The sequence below is a fragment of the Antrostomus carolinensis genome, unplaced genomic scaffold, assembly GCF_000700745.2.
Source record: "Antrostomus carolinensis isolate BGI_N321 unplaced genomic scaffold, ASM70074v2 scaffold395, whole genome shotgun sequence".
NCBI classification, from domain to species: Eukaryota; Metazoa; Chordata; class Aves; order Caprimulgiformes; family Caprimulgidae; genus Antrostomus; species Antrostomus carolinensis.
The window spans coordinates 49,113-70,036 of NW_010313978.1; the positions used below are offsets into that span (position 1 = coordinate 49,113).

Genomic DNA, 20,924 nt, shown 5'->3' on the forward strand with positions numbered 1-20,924 from the left:
TTATAGAACAAATGCCACAGGCCTTACCTCCAGAGGTCTTGAGGAGATGCTTGCTACTTAGAGATAGCCAGTGTTTTTTCTTTCTGCAGTCTAGTGTTAATGTTTCATCTGTCATTATTCTAAGACCTGGAGGAACAGTGGAAGTCCATTTCTCAATTTGGACAACTCTGTTTCTGCTTCTTTCTACTTAAAAGAATCCTCCTATCTGTGAATTCTTGCTCTCCTGAAATGTACTGTGTCACCTTTAGAATTCTTTCACTGATGAAAACAAGTTTACCAAATTCAAAATGCAAGCTGTTGAATTACTGGCACTTCTGACTAGTCAGACTCAGACTTCGGTTACCTCTCCAGTTACTGTAGGACACGGAATACTACTTCTGTGAATAAAACCTCTGCTTATATGCATGTGATTTTACTTGTTCATCCTGACCACTTACATCTTTAATGCTTTCACTTGCACAGTTCATAGGGTGTTTGCTGTGCCCTTTGTTTTTCATATGAACTTATTTGTCCCTTACAGTACTTTACAAAAATAGGTGTGTTTGATCCTAGTGAGTTATGATAGAGACACTCTTGAATTTTGTCCAGAACAATAAATTTATCTGGTTTTTACTGCACACTGCTACTCTTTCCTACAAAGAAAAAAAAATTCTTTCTTTCTGGTATCAATCATAAACCTCAGCATTGTATGTATACTCACATCTGTGTCCAAACTTTGTTTTCTGTTCAGAGCTACATCCTGGATACTGGAAGATGCTAACACCTGTCTAGTCTTTGTCAGCTAGCTGTCCCTATCCTCCTACCATTCAGGTGTATGAGAAGAAAAAAAATAAAATCCATACAAGGCCAGTTTTTGCTAAATGGAGAAAGAGCTGCATAAGCTGATTTTCTGTTACAGTTTTTTTTGTGCCTCTCGTAACTTTGGCAGAAGAGGTCTTTGAGCCAGTGAGCAAGGCAGCAAAGGGAAAGCAATCCCCAGTCAAATGCAGCAGGTAGTTGTCAGCCCTCACAGTTCTAGTTCTGCCACATAGTTACATAAATTATGCATTTCTCTTACCACCTACAAATAAAAGGACTGATTTCTTTTTGGCTTGCTGAATAAAGTCTTGAAGAGGAATTTGAAGTGATAGTACAGTGCGTTTGCTCAAGAACAAGTTCCCTGTAAAGAGGAATGTATAAAGCACAGCAGTACTGGCTTGAGAAAGGAGCATGCAAGACAACTGGGCTGGAAACATAAAAAGAATGAAAGGGCCTGATAGCAGCAACTTCTTCCTGAAGCAGATTATTGTAAAATGATTTACATGGTGTAAACTAGTCATTATATTTTTTCAAGTATCTGCTGTGAAATGCATTCTTAGTTGCTGTTTTAATTATTTAGTGGATAGGAAGGCCTTGTAGACTGATTACAAACTAAAATAACTAGACCTCCATTGCAGAGTGAAAGGTAAGATCAACCAAGCTTGAAAAAGCATTTCAAGGTGGTTCAGAAACCCTTCAGTGAACTGTGTGGTGGCAGATGGTAAGATTACTGGATAACTTCTAAGAAATTATAGCAATTTTTGTTAACATCGATGCTACTGTGGGTGTAAACGCACTCCTTTAGTCTGAGCTCTGAATCTTTTTAATCCAGTCCATTTGATATCTTTGCAGAAATATAAAGGGAGGGACAAAAGCCCAACTATTAGTTTCGTTACTGCTTACATGTTTGAGATTTGTTCTGGAGAAAGCCATATCCACCAGCACCACCCAGAAACTGGTGCTTTGTTCATGGCAAGAGCAGCACAGATCCTAGAGGACTTTTTCTGCTCTGATGCCTCTCCTTCCCACTCTCTTAGAGGGAATGGAGTCCTCACCATTTAAACTATCACCACAATCTAAAGGCTGGCCATAATGCTGATAATTTGACCAGTAGCAGTACAAATACCACCTTAAACAATTCCATCAGTCCCAGGGTAAAATGCTATCATAACTCCAGCAAGTGAAGAGGATCTGTTGGTACCTAGAGATTACTTTGCAGAATAGAGATGGGGAGTGAAACAGCAGAATAGACAGAGGATATGATCATCCATTTCTCTGCTTAAAAAGTCATCCTGTTTCACAATGGGAGCAATTGTCCCAGTCTTGATACACGTAAAAGGAGGCTTTTGTTAGGGTTTGTGGGTACATCTGGAATTGTGACAACCCATCTTTTCTCCCATTGCCTGAGGATTCATCTGTGCTTGCAGCTGTGGTTTATTTGGATTGAGTTGTTGTGGTCTGTGACCACAACCATCACAAGCTGCGTGCCTTCTGGTTAGAGGCATCTGGCATTCTCAGACAAGTCCTTGCTGCCATCAAAGATATGCCAGTATTTAAAGTTGTTCTAGTGTTAGTACCCTCATAGATTTGGCAGACTCAGAACTAGTTACTCTAGAAAAGGTCTCTTGTCTTCATTAACACCAAATAAATGCCAAATTGAATGGGAATAAACCAGACCTGACAGGCAATAGCCAATGCAAAAATCAAGAAACTGCTTTATATTAGATTTGGGACTAAAATAGCAGCCGAGAATAGAGAAATATGTTTTGCTTTAATTTTGCTTCGTATAGCAGATTCTTTCTATGAAAGGTTCTGCTTATCGGACTAATAAGGGTATAAAGAATATTTAGCAGGTGCCTCACTGTCCTTCTAACACTGATAAGAGCTTAAAGTTTGCTTTTATATAAATGGCTGGCTGAGAAGAGATAAATCTCAATCGATAAAATAGTGCCTAAATTTGTCTTTATCAGTCAAAATTTACCCATGTTGTTAAAGTTACCCATCTCTAAAGAAATTGTGCGTTGTATTTTGATCCTGTATCAACAAGCCTAATTCTTTTACGTTGGTCTCATTTGTTTGTAGTGAAAGGAGAATTCTCAGAATTCCACGCTGCTGTCTCAGAGAGATTACATAGTTGAATTATTTAGTGTATTAGTACACACTGTTAGTTTTGGGTTGTCATTGGAGTTGTCAAGCAACATTTTTTTGTCTGCTTCAAAAAATATTCCGATATTCACAATCTATGAAACAGCTGCATGTATCCATCTGTTCATTTTCATTAAACATAGTTTATTGAACTTGGTGGTAGTTCAGTGTAAAATTTGAGAGAACAGTAGTATTTTTGAGGGATAGAATTATTATTCCCCATCTTTAACAGTGAACTACAGTGGGACTCGCATCAGTACAAACACAAAGGAAAGGTAATTGTCACTTACCTTGTCGTAACTATGGTACTTTGAGATGTAATCAATATGGGTCCCACAGTTCTTGCCTTTGAAGGTTTCAAATTCCAGCTGTTTTGAATTATGAGGAAATGGCTAAAAGGTCATGTTGGAGCTTCCCCTTCTGATCTCCCAGTGGAGCATGAAGAGGCACAGGGCATATACCTATCACCAGAGACAGAGCTAATGATGTTCTAAGCTCACGTGTTTGGAAGGGATGCATTTCTAGAGTTACAAAATTAATGTCACTTTTTTTTTCTCCTGAATAGAATTACTTCTCTTATCACTTAAAAGTGATAAGAATCCAGTAAAGTTAGAAGTGAATTAAACCTCTGCACTGAAGACAAGAAATGTACTGGGTTTGAATCATGAAATATGTAGCTATTTGCAGTCTTTCATTGCTGCCAGTGAAGTGAAGTAGTATAACAGATAGTAGAGTTTGACCCTAGGGATTTTGATGAAATATACTAAACCAGATAAAATCATCAGATGATTAATACATAAATAAGAATTTCAGCTGAGGTAGGGCCAAAATAATAATGGCTAATTCTAGTGATGTGCCAAAAATGGTGGTGGTCAGATTTATGGTTTAACAAGAGATGCGAGGGGAAGAAAGAAAGAAGGTTTTAGGGTCAAGGAACATTCTACATTATCAGGCTTTGACAGGCAATCTAAGGTCTGAGAAAGAAGACTTAACTGTAGAGTCAGAGACTTGGAACAGAGAGAATATGTCATCTATAGTGAGGATTTCAGTCTTCGAAACTGAAAGGTACTGTTACTGAAAGGTAACAGGTCTTTAGTTGCATTCTCGTTTTTTGTTTTGTTGAGGGTAAGGGGGAGGGTTTAAGGCAAAGACCTGGCAGAGGGGGTCTTTCTGCTGTGTTTGCTGTCTGCCTGACTAAACTTCCACTGATGCCTACTGCGGGAGCAGTAGTAACAAGATACAGTGAATTATCTTCCTTATATTTTGCAGTAATAGTTAAAATACATTATTACAGAAATTTTTCTGCTGTATTTTTATTCCCCAGTAGCACTGAAAAGGCTATTTTAGTTTTGAAGATAACTGCTGTTGTAGAATGAGCAAAGCCATGTCATACCAAATGCAAATTAGAGTAATTACAATAAAATTAATTTTGGTGGTATCGTAGAGTTATTGGAAGAGAAGGAAATACACCACAGATAGCAAAAAAAATTGCATATCTCATGTGTATCTCAATATAGCATTAAGGTGATTTTTTTTTCCCATATTTTTACTCCAAAAGTTTAGACAGGGGTTCATTCATTAATGCCTGGTGATGTCAAGGTTCCTTAAGTAGTTCCCCCCAACACCATGGGTGGTTGACTGTCTTTCACAATTAGCTTAGCTAAACTTTTTAACATGGCATCACCTTTCTAATAAAGGTGGCTGTGGGGAATTAAGTAGTTCAGAAACCTAGTTTATGCATTATCATTATCAGAGCAGAGTGCTCCAGTGTCTCCAGCTCTGCTAATGGACTTGGCCTTGTTCTGTAGACTAGTGTGGGGAATGGGCATGTAACTGGAGGTTGCGCAGCATGTTGGTGACAGCGTGAAAAGGAGTGTTCATGTCTTAGGTTAGCCCTGTAACATCCACAGCACCCTCCTTCCTCTCCTCTTGTGTTGTTTCTTTTCCCTTTCTGGCTAACTAGAATGGATCCATCTGCTGGTGAAATCATTTATTTTAGTAGGTCATTTAGGAGCTCACTTAAATGATTTGACTCTTCAGAAGGATCAAAAATGAAAAAAAGAGAAAAGAACATAATTACTACCTATCCTTTTGAAAATTGATTTGGGACCAGTAAAAGACTCAAAATGAGACTGGTGAGCTTTCTGTCAGCTGCATTCACCAAAAGCACTGTATCATTAAAGGACAGTGGTAGTAATTGCTTAGTGCCATTGCTAAGTTGAACTATTAGTCTGTGAACGCTTGTTCCTGTAATTTAATTTTTTAATGTACGAGTTGCTATTCTGCTGCGAAGCATGGAAAGCCATTATTTGTGTGATTTGTCATTGTGAGCATCAAATAACCTGTATCCTTTACCACCAGCAATGCATCTGTTTGGCCTCAACTGGCAGTTGCAGCAAACTGAAAATGATACATTTGAGAATGGAAAAGTGAATTCTGATACTGTGCCAACGCATCCTGTAACAGTACCTGCTGGAGAAAATGGTAAGTGAAACAGGCACCAATTTCTCTTCTTCTTCCAGAGCATTTCCTTTCTTTGTGTCTTATTTGCATTGCCAGACTTTAAATCTTTTCCTCCAAAACTCTGTCTATTTCACGGAAGTACAGAGCACTTGTAAATAACAGTAATTTTAAATCAACATGTATATATTAAACAGGAGTTGTATTTCAGTTGACAAGAGTGCAGCATCCCTCCTACCTACCCGGTGAAGGAAATTAGGAATCCTGGGCAATAATGTTGATCTTACTAGGAAAGCTGGCTGTCAACCAAAATTCCTCGTGGAAATTTACACGTAATAGTTGGTGAGGATAGAAGAGCTCTCATCACATCCAGAGAAGCAGAACCTCTGCTTACTCTAAAATCTTTGATAACGTAAGGATTGTTGTGGGGTCCTCAGAGGTAACAGGATGGTACTGAGGCTGGCTTGGGCCATCCTGCCTGAGGAGCTGAGATGACTGCCATCTCATGCTGCAGAAATTGCCACAGCAGAGCCAGGGAGCCCAAGGTGACAGGACACGCTATTTCATACGGGGGACCTGATACCAAGATTCAATCTTTGGGAAACCCAGTGAGCTCTGAATACTTTTCCAACAAAAGCCTTATCTGTGACAGGGGAGACACAATCTCTTTTTCAGAGAAGTTGTCACCAGAAAAGGCACTTCAGGGAGGTTTTCCATGTTTTCAAAGCTTCTTTTTTAGCTCTGTTTAGAAGGCAACTCATGATCAAGGGGCTTCCTATGGCATGATGACCTCGCTATGGAGGCTTGTCTTTTTCTCTACAGATGATGATGTTTTTTTTTTTTTTTTTTTTTAAGGTTCTGTCTGAAATTTAATGTATCGTGTATAATATGTTCATTTATTTTCTCAAAGTCTCTAGCATATTATATTAAGTCTGAATCATCCAACCAATATCTAAAGTAAAAAAAAACAAAACAAAACACACACACACACACAAAAACAAAACAGAAAGGAAAAAAAAGAAAAAAGAAAAAAACCCACTTTGTCCACTTTATTAATTTTGTTGTAGGAGCTTTTAAAATACAAACCACATAAAGGGATTATTTTTTATCGACCTTTTTCAAGTTGCCCTTTAAGATTCTCAAAACATTTAAGAGCCTGTGCACTTTTGGCTGACAGAGGCTTTAAAATCAATAGATTTTGAATGGAAAACTTGATTTAAATGGTTGATGAATGTGGTGTTTGCTTCATTACACAAAAATCCATTTTCCCTTTCACAAGGTGGAGCTGACCTCCTTACCACTGAGGAGGAGGAAGCCTCTGCCAGCAGTTGACAACCTAAAAATTTTTTAAGTTATCACAGCTCCAAGTTACAGAAAAGATAGAGCTAAGTTCATTCTTTTTGTCATCTTTGTAAGCACCTGAAACTTCTCCAGTAGGACTTTTTCTTTTTTCATTTCCTTTACCCTGCTGCCTTGTTCTTGCACTTAGATATTCGTTATATCTTTCTGCGTTCTTATTTGTTTTGAATTAATAGCAAAAAGCTATGGTATGGTTAATGAAAATTGATGCGGCAGTGACAGCTCTTCATCCTACTGTCTTCTGCCCTCAGTAGCCAATACAATTTCTTGTATAAAATGTATATATGCATTTTTTTAATCTTTTATAAATATAAATTGGTCTTTTTCCCTTTTTTTTTTTTTTTTTTTTTTTTTTTTTACAAATTAAAACCTTTTGTACTTTACCTCAAAAATAAAAGGAAATAACAAGTTTATCAAATCCCATTTTTCCTTCCTTATGTCCCTAAATACTGTACAAGAGAACAGGGTTAATTTCATCCACAGTTAAAATGCTGTCCTCTGCAGAATATGGTAAGTGGTCATTTATCAACATACATCAATACTAAACAACAGACAGAACAGACGATACACATTTTAAACCACAAAAGGAAGGTTAAGCAGAAAGGAAAGTGTGATGACTAGATGTGAAATTTAAAGAGTGGGTCCCTGCACTATCATACTAGTTACTGAAAACTGTAAGGAAGAATCAGTAAAGCCTTGGTTTAGATACTTCGACAGCTCAACAACTTCCATCACTGCCCCACTTTAGCCCTCTGGTAATATCCTGATATTCTGATTTAGAAGGGAGAATTTCCCAGTGTTGTACAGGCCAGGCATTTTCCTAGAAAAGAAAGGTTTAAAAACAGCTTGCTTAACTGTTGTTTTCTAGCAGTTGGTCACATCTCACATGTTGCTGGCTTTATTTTATGTCATATGGAATCTATGTGCAATTTGGAAATATCTTGTAATAGTATATGCTTAATTGCAGATTTTTAAAAAATGCGAGAGGAAAAAAGTGAAGGGGAAAAGTTGCATTTCTTTTGGCTTACTTAGATGTACTTTTTGAGATTATACTCTTTAAAACACATAATATTTGCTTTAACTGATACATATTGAGCTTTTTTGTTTTGTTTAGTTTCTCATGTTAATTAAAGCTATAGTAACTTCTTTAATTAGATGTTATGTAGATGGCTTTTTCTAAAAAAAAGTATGTTTTTAAGGAGGATTTTTATTTCATTTCTTGAAAAAGTTGTGGAAGGATATATAGCAAATATCTCAAAGAAAAAGATCTGAATACAAGGTTACTCAGTGGAATGGGAGAACATGCTATTGACTGTAAATCTAGCCTTGCAACCTAATATTCTAATTAGTACTGCCTTTGGAGGATGGAAAATGATATTATATATGACCCTATACAGCAATTATTGTTGAGCATTTTTGAGTTTTGATTGTGCATTCATTTTTATTCTGTGTTACAAATACTGAGTTATTCAGAGTGTATCTTTTGTTTTAATTTATAGAATGTTTACAAAGAAGGAGAGGAGTTTTGACTTCATGTAATTTTAGTGATATCTGTGAATTACTTTTCTTGTATAATAAATGATGTTTATTACTTTAAATATTTGGCTCAGGATTTTGTATAACCTCAGACAGTTGAAACACGATTTACAAATATTAAATGTAACAAATATTTTACCTATTAATTAGCCGTAATGCATTAGATTATCAGTATCACAAATGCATCATATAATGATTATATATATTAGATAGTATGTGATATATCAAATTAATGTACTTTGTAAATTAAATAATAGTATATCTAGCAATATAACTACCAATCATTATAAAAATATTATTTACCTATAAATATTTATGTGTATTTGTATTACTGTCTTTTGGGGAGAGTTTGTGCAAGAAATTTTGGGGATAGAGAAGAAGTGTAGTGAAAGAGAATATATTCAGGAGGCTAGGTATTTTTAAATTTGTTTTTTATTTGGACTGTTATGTCATTACGGAATTGTGTGAATGAATGTGACATTTCATATTCTGATTTAAAGCTGTGTATAAAAGCTGTTACTGTTTAGAAAGTGAAAAGGAAATGATGACACTACTAACATTTTTTTTTTATGCCCATCGAGATACAACAGGGAACAAAGAATAATCAGTGTCCTGTTCTTATGAGGGCAAGCAACTAGTGATGATTTTGAGAGAGGTGGTGTGATGTTAAAGGGGTATGTGGCTACAGGGTAAAACTGCCTCTTTTTTGGTGAAGAAAATGGGAGTCTGTAGGATCATTATCTGCTAAGGATAAGTGTTGAAGCCCAGTGATAGGCATTCCTGGCAAGTTGGTGAAAATGTTTGATAAAGTGCACCTGCTCAAGCTGTCTAGTTCATCTTTTGAGCAGTAAGAGGCAGCTGTTTTTCATTTCAAATGCAGAAATAGGGGAAGCTGCAGATCAATACTGAAAACAAATGCTTATTGTTTAGTGTTTACCAGTCATCAATGTGTGAATTTATGTAACACAACATGCTTAAATTTGAAGTAGTAAGAAACAAATGCTTAAATGAACCGAAATAGTGAATACAGATCCATCTTCTAGAATAACGTATGAATATTGTGAAAGGTTAAGTCCAAAGTTAGAAGAGCATCAGACTCATCCTGAAAACTGTAAAAAAAATTTTCTTCAAGGTCTGATATTTCACTGTCTCTTCTCAGCAGAACACTGATCAATATGATGATTCTGTAAGTGAGACATTTTCAGTGACTGCAGCACCGTTGTGGCACAGCTCTGATGATGATACAAGCCCCCACTCAAGGCCTCTCAGTAGTACTTCTATACCTGTTTAATTCAGCAGCAGTCTCTGTTCATCTCGGATGCACGAAAAGTGGCGAGGATCAATCTGTGACCTCACCTGGCATTTCAGATTTTAATCTAGTTTTTTAAAGTCTAAATGTTTGCAAAAAGGTTGTGTCAGTTTGTTCCGTCAAATGATGAATAATGTAGAATTTGAACATAAAAGACAGGGCAGCGACAGAGTGTTGTCAGTTCTTCAGAATACTTGTACGCAAACAAGTCAGTGTCACTTGAACATGCTTATCACATTCAGATGGGTTTAGTTGAATCTTTATAATAGACTTAGCTGCTGAAAAAACCCAGTATAAATTGATAAAAGCACAGTGGACTGTAAGATTGTAACCACAGTTCCATTTTTCTTTATATTGCTTCATTCAAGGCTCACCTTGATGTGCCAACTGCTTAAATGCAACATTGCTTGCTTATTCCAGAGTTGACTTGTGTCGGTAAGGAAGTTCTTATGCACATCTTTGCATCCTAGTCTAGATTTGACAGTGCTGATTCCATCAGATTGAAGTAGGCTTTGACCCTGGTGCCAGCTTCCAAGACTGCCTATGTCCAGCCACATGGCATGGAGTTAGTGCCTGAACATCAGATCTGAGTCTTTGGCCTTGAACAGACTCAATGCAAACTCATCTAAACCATCACGGATTTTAAAGCTGGGTGGTGGTGGTTTGTACAAACCCCTTCTTTAGTGCATCAGTCTTAGTAGTTCTGTTTCCTATGAATCTGGCAGGTAGAAGTCACTGCCACAATTAAACCACAATTTTTTGCCAATGAGCTTTGATAAGGGTTTGTAATGGTGAGCAGATTTAGCATGTGCCTGTGCGGTACAACCAGGGGCAATGTGGAGATCTCAGAGATACCACAGACCTGTACTGTCCATGGCGTCCAGCCCCATGCCTTGCAGGGTCATCGGCTTGGGCTGGAACTGGTTTTCCCCTTTCATTCATTTGACGGTGGTTCACCAGGATGGCACAGAGCCTTGAAGATTGGATGATAATGTTCTGTACTCAAGCTGCAGTGTAGATTCAGTCTCTGTTGCCTGGACTTACCCACTTGAATGAAAAGTTTGTTGGGGGTATCTGAAGTTTATTACTTTATTTTCTTCTTTCTTAATGCTGCAACCAGTAGTCCAGTTTTTCAGTGCTAGCATTTGACATCATGTGTCTTTTTCATGTTAACATCTTTTTTTCTTCTTCAGAGCACTTCCAAGCCATCGTTGCTGGCCTCCTATGGCTAACTGATAGTTGCATAAATGCTTTATAGAGAAAAATCATTAATGCCCTTCAGTGCTATGTTCTTATTCCTAGTAAATGGCCTGCAGGATAAATACAGAAAATCATGGAAGTACCAGACTTTGACATGCTATTATACATTTTATTCAGGAAACAGTGTGGACAATGAGGTGATAACAAGCATGGGGCTCAGGCTAGGGAGTGCAGAGGATGTAGGCATTATAGGGAGCAAAGACATAAGGATATACGCACAATGGAGCAAGAAACATCGCGATTCTTTTTGGGGAACACAAAAGTAAAGAATAAGAAACCAAAGCTGTAGACATTGTTAGTATTGTATAAATGCTCTGGTATTTAATGGAGAAAAGACTGTATATTAGTTCTCTTGACTGCTTATCACAGAATCACAGAATGGTAGAGGTTGGAAGGGGCCTATGGAGATCATCTAGTCCAACCCCCTCTGCCAAAGCAGGGTGACCTTAGAGCAAGTTGCACAGGACCGCATCCAGGCGGGTTTGAATATTTCCAGAGAGGGAGACTCCACAGTCTGGCAGCCTGTTCCAATGCTCTGTCACCCTCAAAGTAAAGAAGTTTTTCATCATCTTCAGATGGAACTTCCTGTGTTCGAGTTTGTGCCCATTCCCCCTTGTCCTGTCAGTGAAAAGAGTCTGGCCCCATCCTCTTGACATCTGCCCTTTAGGTATTTGTACGCATTGATAAGATCCCCTCTTAGTCTTCTCCAGGCTAAGCGGAGCCAGGTCTCTCAACCTTTCCTCATGGGCTAGATGTTTATGTATTTATTACTCTTAAAATCTGTATTCTGCATTTACCTTTACCTTAAATTTTTTTAGTGTGATACTTTATGCTGGAAAACTCCTGTCAAAATACTTTAATAATTTAATGCAGATCCTAAACCAATTTCTGTAATGCTAGTGCTTAGGGAAGTTACAGTATTTTTACTCCATAGGTATTTATGGTGTCTTTGTCTTTTTATGTCCAAGTCATGGATTCTCTGGGATCTTATATTCAGAAAGACTGTAAGGTAACATTTTATCTGAGGTGATTCTAAATATTTGACGGTTTATATGAAGGATGATTGAAAACAAGAAAGGGATACTAATTTTTGGTTTCTTATTATCCTAACCTGTCAGGAAAATTAGGGGGATTTGTACAAGAAAACAACACTATAGATTCTGGAGAACTTGATATAGGCCGAAGAGCAATACAAGAAGTTCCTCCTGGGATTTTTTGGAGATCACAACTCTTCATTGATCAACCACAATTTCTGAAATTCAATATATCCCTTCAGAAAGATGCACTGATTGGAGTATATGGCCGAAAAGGCTTACCACCTTCACACACTCAGGTGAGAACTGCTTGCATTAAAAGTAGGACACGTTATTGAAAACTATGAGCTGGTATCTTTTTTCTTTCTCAGGTTTACATACTTTTCCATTTTGTTGATTTTTTTTATTTTTACTTTTTATACTTTATTGATCTCATGTGATGTCTAAAACATTTATAATACTGTAAGTGATAGGATCTAAAATGTGGGGTTATTCTTATTTATGAGCTGTTCTGAACGCTGCAAGCAATGATGATGCTTAGGTATGGAGTTGTTTCATGCAGAATGTATAGGTACTTTTTTTTTTCTGTGGTATATAGACATATCTTTATAAACATAATCAAACTAATATAGCATCTTATGGCCACACGTGGGGTTGAGATTGCCTAGTAAAGACCACATTAGCCAAATTTCCAAGCAAGAAGACAATAGTTTTTTAAAGAAGTTTCAGTTTGTTCTACAAACGAGTGCTACAGTATTTACAGCTTGGGGTCTCACTAAATAAATACGTAAAAGAAAAAATACATAATATGTGTCTATGAGGATACAGTGAACTGGGATTTTAAAAGTGTCAGTCTTCACTAGACATCTAGTGTCTTGAAACTTTGTTCTCACGTATCCTAGAGGATTTATTCTGCTCCAACCCTCAGAAGGTTTCTAACGACACTTTTTATTGCATATGGTCATGCCTTTGCCCAGTAACAAAGAAACATTTTTTAGCCATATTTATAGAAAAGTTGAAGTATAAAAGAATTAATAGTCGCCTGGATTGGCAGGAGAAAGGAAGAATCATTGTCTGAGATGGTATTTTAGAATCAGTTTTATTCAGATTTTATTTTTAATATTTAAGAATCTCCAAGTTTAGATTTCTTTCTGCTCAATATTTGTCCAGGTGCTGGCTCTAAACCGTTTTTCCATCTGAAGATGGAGTTGAGCTCATGCTCTTCTACCCCATTTAGAGAATTATGCAACGTCTTACTTTTTTTTTTTTAAGTGTATGGATTTGCCCTGCACACAGCTCTTAAGTATCATAACCTAATAGTATAATTCAAAGGAAGCTTGACTGAGTATGCCTGATACACAGTTGCAACAGCAAATCCATAACTGCACAATTCAAATATTTTATTTTAATACCACTTTTTCATTATTTTTATTTGCATGCTACTGCACTATTTAAATTTATTTTTGTTTTTCTTCAGATATAACTTTTTAAAGACCCAGAATATAGAAAACTTGCTAATTGTGTCACCTATTTACTAGTCGCAAACCACCGAGGAAGAATTAGGGTCAGCAAAGGAGTTTCATGCAGATAAAATCACAGAAAATTACATTAGCTTTATTTTTGGTTTTGTTTCCATTAAACGACAAACAGTTTACTGAATGCAGAACTGCACTTATGTTTATTTAAAGATTTGATCGTCATAAAAATGATTAAATGGATTTTCTTCAGACCTTCACATACAAACGCCCACCCTCAGGCTGACAAACGTGCATGAGAAATTTTAGCTCAAAGAAAATTGATTCAGAAAGTTATCAGCCATTGAAATAGGGGTTTGGAATACAAATGCAATCTCAATGATAACAATAATAACAGGAGCTAGGGGAATACATGTGCGGCAAGAGTGAATAAAACCGAAGAAGCTGATCTGGACTGTGCATTTATATCAGAAGTTACGCCAGTAGATAAATCTATGAAAAATGATCCTTGATTCCTTGTCCTGGCAAAAGACTGAAGTAGGGGTGCCCTTTGTCAAAAACTTGGGAAAAGCAGATAACTAAATCTGTTTCCCATCATCTGTCTTACAAAGACTCCTTTGGATTCCTACTGCCCAAGTACTTATTCATGTTTAGGTATGATACAACAGAAAGAATCATATGCGAATCCTGCTACTATATCTTCTGTAGTTTCTGTGGCATTTGGATATATTGTTCCCAGGATACAGGTCAAGCTCTCCTGTCCTATTTTTGCCTGGTATATAATTAGAGTATTTTTTACAAAGCATTTGACTGACACTTGATACACTGAAATATTGGCATGCTTACTTATCATTGCCCTAGAGAACTTCTAGGGCTGCTGAAGATTCCCAAGAGTGCAGGGTTATCAGAATGTTTATATGGCCTTGGACCCAATGATGTGTTGCTTAGGTGCTAGAGATAAAGCATGTATGTAATCTCCTTAAAATGCAGTTCCAGTGAGCAGTTGGGGTTTTCTTTGTGACCGTGCTCCTGCGCATGGGGGAAAAACAAATGCAGTAAAGTATTTCTCAACAGTTTAGGCCTTTCTGCAGCAACGTCCTAATCACAGGAACTGATGAAAACACAACTTGTAGTAGTAAAATCTATTTCACCAAAGTGACTTACATAACAAATTAAAGTATTTAGGCAAAGGGGCATCTAATGAAATAGAACATTGAAGGGTTTGCAATCAAGGGCAGACTAACAGCTAATTCTGGGCTTCACTGCATCCTTCCATTGGACAAGGCAGCTTACTCATATAGCTCCAAGTGTCATAGGAACATACTAGAAAAACATGTGAATGTCCACACTGGGTCTGATTAAAGGTCCATCTAGCCCAGTATTCTGCCTGTGATGGGGCCATTAGCAGACACATGGAGATTAATATAGCAGCATGACAGACTTGTAGTTATTCTTCCTACAATACACTCCTGGCCTCCAGCATTTTAAGGCTTAAGGACTTCCTGAGTCAAAGTTACTGTCTTTGTATTTTACAACCTTTGGTAGATTCTTTTTTCCTATGGATTTGCCTAGTTGCCTTCGAACCTGTGTAAGCTTTTAGCATCTGTGATATTTGCAGCAAGGAGTTTCATGGCTTAACTACACATCTCACACTATACTTCTCAGTGTGCTTTGAGTCAGCCTCCCAGTAGTGCTAGTTTGACACCCTGTTGGTAGTGTTTTAGAAGAGGCAATGGAGAGTTTGTCACTGATTTCTTCTCCATGCCACTCTTGGTTTATAGATTTCTTGTGTCCTCACTGAGTTGTATTTTTTCCAGTCTGTCTCAACATTCTTTGTGTGAAAGCTGCTTCAATCCTTTCATCATCCTTGTCCTTTTCTGGAAGTTCTCCAGTTTTACTGCAGCTTTTTCAAGATGGGGAGACCAGCAGAGCACAGAACGTAGCAGATGTTTAACTACAATGCTTTCATATAATGCCTTAATGATGCCTGCTTTTTTTTTTTTTTTTAATTGTAGAACTGATATTTCTGTAGATCTGTCTACCATAGCTCCAAGATCTCATCCCAGAATGATAAAAGTTGGCTCAGAGCCCATCTCTGGATGTGTAAAGCTAGGATTGTTTCATGAGGACTTTGAAAAGTAGGATCTCACCCATATATATCACTTCACGTCTGTGTCTCTCATGCTATCTGCCCTTATCTGCTAGTCACAGAGTGACAAGTGCTAATAACAAAATTTATGCAAATGAGCAACTGCTGCCTGTTTCTCAAACGTCAGTATTTGAATTTTCAGATCTTATGTTAAATAATAGAGAACTGATTACTACCTGCACTTTGCCAGCACTTGTAAAGTTTCCTTACCAGCTGTCCCCCTCCGATATCTTTGCTCGTATGCTTGTGATACTATACATGTGTAGCCACACACCACCATCTTCTTTAGTTCCCTCCTTACAGTTTCGGTGTTTCTGTGAATGTCTGCCTTCTCTCTATGTCACCTTTGTCTATAATGCAAAACTTGCATATTACATTTGCCACCTTGTTCTCCATTTCTCTCCCAGACCCTTTGCCTGTTTATCCACCTCTTCTTTGTATCCTGTAAAAAACAGACTATGGTGAGTAAGAGGAAACAGGACTCTTATCTTTCCATAGCTGTACAACCTCTGATGCCAATTATCCTACCACTGCAAGAGACAATGAAAGTATGATAGAAATGAGCTTGAGAGAGATTTCAAGAAGTCTTTTAGCTTACAGCCTCATCCTAGAATAGGTTCGACTGTATCTAAACCATTCCTATCAGTTACTTAGCATTTCATCATAAAATAATAACAGAATGCAGCAGATTTAACTCTCCTTCTGTCCCATAATCCAAAATAATAGGGATACAGCATGTAGGAAATGGTTTGATATATTTTAATTGGGACAGAATTTTTAGTTGTGTTTCTCTATTCTCTTTAGGTACCGAAATTAGGCTCAAGAACAGCTACTATATGTGTGTCATAGACTGATCTGAGATGCATAGTTCTCTCTTTCTGGGGAATCATAAATAAATCAACCAGAAATAATTGACGGTAGCTGTCCATTCAAAACCCAATCAATGCAAGGCTGAAAGTCTTTGTGACACTTTCTAAAAATGTCAGTTCCATTGCAACCAGAGAATCAATATGTTTATTTAAAGAGACTTTAAGAATAAAAAAAGGACTTCGGTTTAAAGCAAAACTGAATGTAATGGTAGAGCAAATCAGTGCATTTAGACTCAATATAAAGGTAATTAATTTATCCTGATAGGAGGAAAATAAAATTGGTATGTTTTTTGCTTATGAAGGTAATTGTTTTTCCAGGCTGTTTCTGTTATCGTGTTCTAAATATAAAAAAAACAGCCTTTAAAATGGTTAAGATCAATTGTTGGGTTTTGCTGGGGGACAGAATGAACAGTTAATTCCCTTCTGTATGGGTTTTAAAATGTAGTCTAAAATGCTGCTCTGAAACAGCATATGTCCTTATTACATTACAAATACAAAATCATTAATTGTACCATGCTTGTCAGCTGTTAGTGGTCAATCAAGTAGTATAAACACTTGTTCCTATATCAACAATACAGTTTTAATCTGAAATTGTCCTCCTACAAAAAATAATCCTCTGCAGTATACAAATTACAAGGTCACTCCTAATGTCCATAAATGACTTGTTAAAACTCAGAACTCCCTGAGCTTTCTCTTTTTTAAAATATCAGTGAAAAACACAACCAGAAAGAAGGGTTCTTGAGTCAGGCAAGAGGAAAAAAAAAACAAACAAAATATGTTTTGCTCTCACAAAATAAGATAAATATTTAATTCTCTGACAAATGAGAATGTTGAATGGTTTTGAACAATTGTTGCTCTCCCAAAACAGTTACATTCATTTTCATGGAGTGCAGCATGTGCAGCATACCAAGGTACTGGCTTCTGCACATCCTAATCACAGTATATTCTGTTGTGCTGGTTCAGACATAGCTGGAAAAGTGTCCTGGGTGTTGATAGAGGCATATTAACTATGTATTTCCTTCACATCCTGACGGGTAAGAAGATAATTTTGATTACTGGGGAGGAAAACTCTTACACTCACAGTGAATTTTGGCCTCCAATTTCAAGAAGAGGACATAAATACTTAAACCCTTTTTCCAGGACAAAGGCTATCATGGTTTTTTTGGTCCTGGGAGCAACTTCTGAAGGTCACAAGTCAGGGTATAAAACCACTGATTCTGTGGTCTCGGTAACCAATGTTATCCTAGCTCAGGTAAATCAGTAGTTTCACATACTAGTCTTTACTTTAATAGGCCCTGGCTGTAATTGCATTTGAGAGAGATCTCCAGCGTGTGGGAAGATTGAAGGTTTATGTCTTACAGTTCACTTCATACAATAAACATGTTTCAGAGTAAAAGAGAAACTGTGAACAGACTCAGCAGGAAAAGCAGAGACTCTCTACCACAAGCAAGAATGCTCTTTAATTTTCCTACCTGTTTAATTTTGCTATATACACGTTGATCTTTACATGATAAACGTGCAGAAGACATCTATCTTTCAAGCATGAGAGCAGACTCCCAAATAGTGGAGTGCAGTGCAGAGCCCGGAGCAGGTTTAGCCCTCTGGGTGCTATCAGCCCTAGTTAAGATTAACATGCATAAAACCTTGTGTTGGGAGTTTGCTTGATGTATCAGCTACATTTTTCCAAGCCCCAGTGACGGTTGTTAACAAAGCAATATGTACTGACCATTGACCTGGGGTACTATATTTTTTCTCAGTTTGTCTTTTTCAACAGTTGCAATGTATTAGGCATTCCATCTACTCTTTTGAGCTTCTGTGATAGGAAGTAAAGCTCTTACCTTCCTTCCTCTAGAACTCTAAACTGTCCAAAATGGGGATTGAGCAGTTTAATTCTTCATCTGAAACTAAATGAAAAGCAAAATAGATTATTAAGTGTTGGATAATATTATTATATGCATATAGCTCACTTTAAAAGTTAGCTCTCGCTTGTAATTCAGGTGGCAGTCATGACTTCAGGTTCATTTCAACTGATGTTTTCTTCTCCCCAATACATGTAACAGGTTCATTGGCCACTCATCACCAAAAAAAAAAGACTCTAAGCATGAGGACTACTTGGTATTTTTATTGGTATTTTTATTTGAAGTCTTATCAAGGGACAAAGAAATAAGCAAGGGTTGATTTCAGCTCCTGCTTCCCTGCTCCAAAAAGAAACTCTTGGTCAAAACACGAACATATTGTTAGGTTGTTGTGGGGAAGCTGTCAGTGCCATGGGTCATCCTATGACTTGTCAAGGTCCTGTCTGTTCCTCCCTGCAGTATGACTTTGTGGAGCTTCTGGATGGCAGCCGGCTGATTGCAAGGGAGCAACGCAACCTGCTGGAGTCAGAGCGAGCAGGGCGGCAGGCGAGGTCTGTCAGTCTCCACGAGGCAGGTTTTATCCAGTATTTGGATTCTGGCATCTGGCACCTGGCCTTTTATAATGACGGAAAAAATGCAGAGCAGGTGTCTTTTAATACCATAATTATAGGTAAGCATACTCTTCAAACCTCTTACCAAATGCTAGGAATACAGAGATAAGTTTTCTTAATTAAATGATGTAACTTTTTTCCACAGGTTTTCCATTCATAGGGTTTCTTTTGCTGCTCAGAATAAAATGCAGAATACATATTTTAATTACTTGATGTAAAGCATAAAGAGTGTACCTTCTTGTAAAACAGTGCTTGAAAAGAGGACACTGTTTTAAAGTATTTGTTAAATGGCACAGGGCTGGATTTTAAGTATGGAACTTGTATGGTTTTACCATTATAATTTTAGCCTTTTTGTTAGCGTGCAATGTCCTAAGATACTAGAGGCATGAGCAATAGAAAATCACAGATGCCTGTGCTCTTTCAACAAACCAAAGGTAAACACTTCTCTCAGAGTGAGAGCGCCCTGTCAGTTAATAGTGGTTCAAGTGATAGGTACTTCATGTGGTGGGCATCTGTGAATTACCCTCCTTTTTTTCCCTTTAGAGTCTGTGGTGGAATGCCCCCGAAATTGCCATGGTAACGGCGAATGTGTTTCTGGATCCTGCCATTGTTTCCCTGGGTTTCTGGGCCCTGATTGTTCAAGAGGTAAATCAATCCAATGCTTTTCCCGGGTCAGTTTAAGCAAGCATGAAGACAAATACATCAGGAAAGCAATTGGCATGTGACTTGCTTCTTAGATATTCTCCTTTGTAAAGCTTTGGTGAAGAACCTGGTTTTAATTTTTCTGCTGTATTTTCCTTCACAGCAGCCTGCCCTGTGCTGTGTAGTGGTAATGGGCAGTACTCCAAAGGACGTTGCCTGTGTTACAGCGGCTGGAAGGGCACTGAGTGTGACGTGCCTACAACTCAGTGCATCGATCCCCAGTGTGGGGGTCGAGGCATTTGCATCATGGGCTCTTGTGCCTGCAACTCTGGATACAAAGGAGAAAACTGTGAAGAAGGTAAATGAGTAAATATTTACCCAAGCACCTGCTGTTGTTGGCCAGGTTTCCAGCTGGCACATCTAGCTCTATCGACTTTGCTGGATTTAGGTCATATGCGCTACAAGTTTGGGGATCACAAGTATCACTGAATTCTACAGAATTATTATTCTTTATTCTCAAGTAATCAATGGCAAAATTCTTACTAATGTGTGATATCTTTTTGCAGTATATTTTTCTTTATCTTTTCTATCTGAGGTCAGCTAGGAAGAAATCACACAAAAACCAGATGTCAGAATACAGAAATTACTGGATTTTCACAGTATAGAATAAATCATTAATGTATTGCGTTTGTTAATGAACTTTTCCACCAGCCACATTCTGGAAAGTGCTGATTCAAATGCATCAGAGTGAAAAACGATGCATCATTTTTGTATTCCAAAAAGTGTGCATAATAATATTCGTTCTGGTGTGCTGCAAAATGCAGTTCATTTTCCATTCTATTTTTTTAGGGAGTAAAAAGCACCATTTTCTTCCTCAATCAAATTGATTTTATTGATCTCCACATACAAAGTAATGCAATTAAGTCTCTGGAATTAAATTTTCAGACCATTGACCCTACAAGTGTAACATTTTATTGAGTCAAATTGCTAAATTAAATCTCGTCATCTAAAGCACATTAAAGTGAATTAAGACAGATAGATGGTATGCAACTCATTTTTTTCTGAAACAAGTTGAGGGTCCTATACAGCTGTCAAAACTCTGTTCACATCAGTTGATACCGAGTGCTGCAGGGAATCCAGCACTTGATACACTGTGTTTAGGCAGAACAGAGATCAATCAGTTGCCCAAGAACCAAAGCCAATCTTGTAATTCAGAAAAATTAGCAAGCTTTGAAAGCTTCTCTGTTAACACAGTGGTAGCCTGTCAATGTCTTGATGCCAGTTATGTGTGCACACAAATTTCACAATACCAGAAAGTGATGTGGAAGTGAGGTGTTTTTACAAAAATTGCTGCTACGCAATTATTGACGATAAATAGTGATTGACCTTGTAGCCAGAGAAGGGAGGCTGACACCAAGATA

The 20,924-nt window shown here is 37.5% G+C and overlaps 1 protein-coding gene across 1 annotated transcript in view; it reads left to right on the top strand.

Annotated features, from left to right (window-relative positions):
* The window catches only part of LOC104524538 (teneurin-3), a gene marked incomplete at its 5' end in the record, with an annotated part of 101,367 nt that overhangs the window by 32,430 nt on the left and 48,013 nt on the right, over positions 1-20,924 (top strand). The window contains 5 exons of the mRNA XM_010167458.1: positions 5,305-5,427; positions 11,986-12,200; positions 18,710-18,920; positions 19,405-19,506; positions 19,667-19,861. Coding sequence (XP_010165760.1) covers positions 5,305-5,427; positions 11,986-12,200; positions 18,710-18,920; positions 19,405-19,506; positions 19,667-19,861 — 846 coding nt within the window. The remainder of the gene's footprint in view (positions 1-5,304; positions 5,428-11,985; positions 12,201-18,709; positions 18,921-19,404; positions 19,507-19,666; positions 19,862-20,924) is intronic.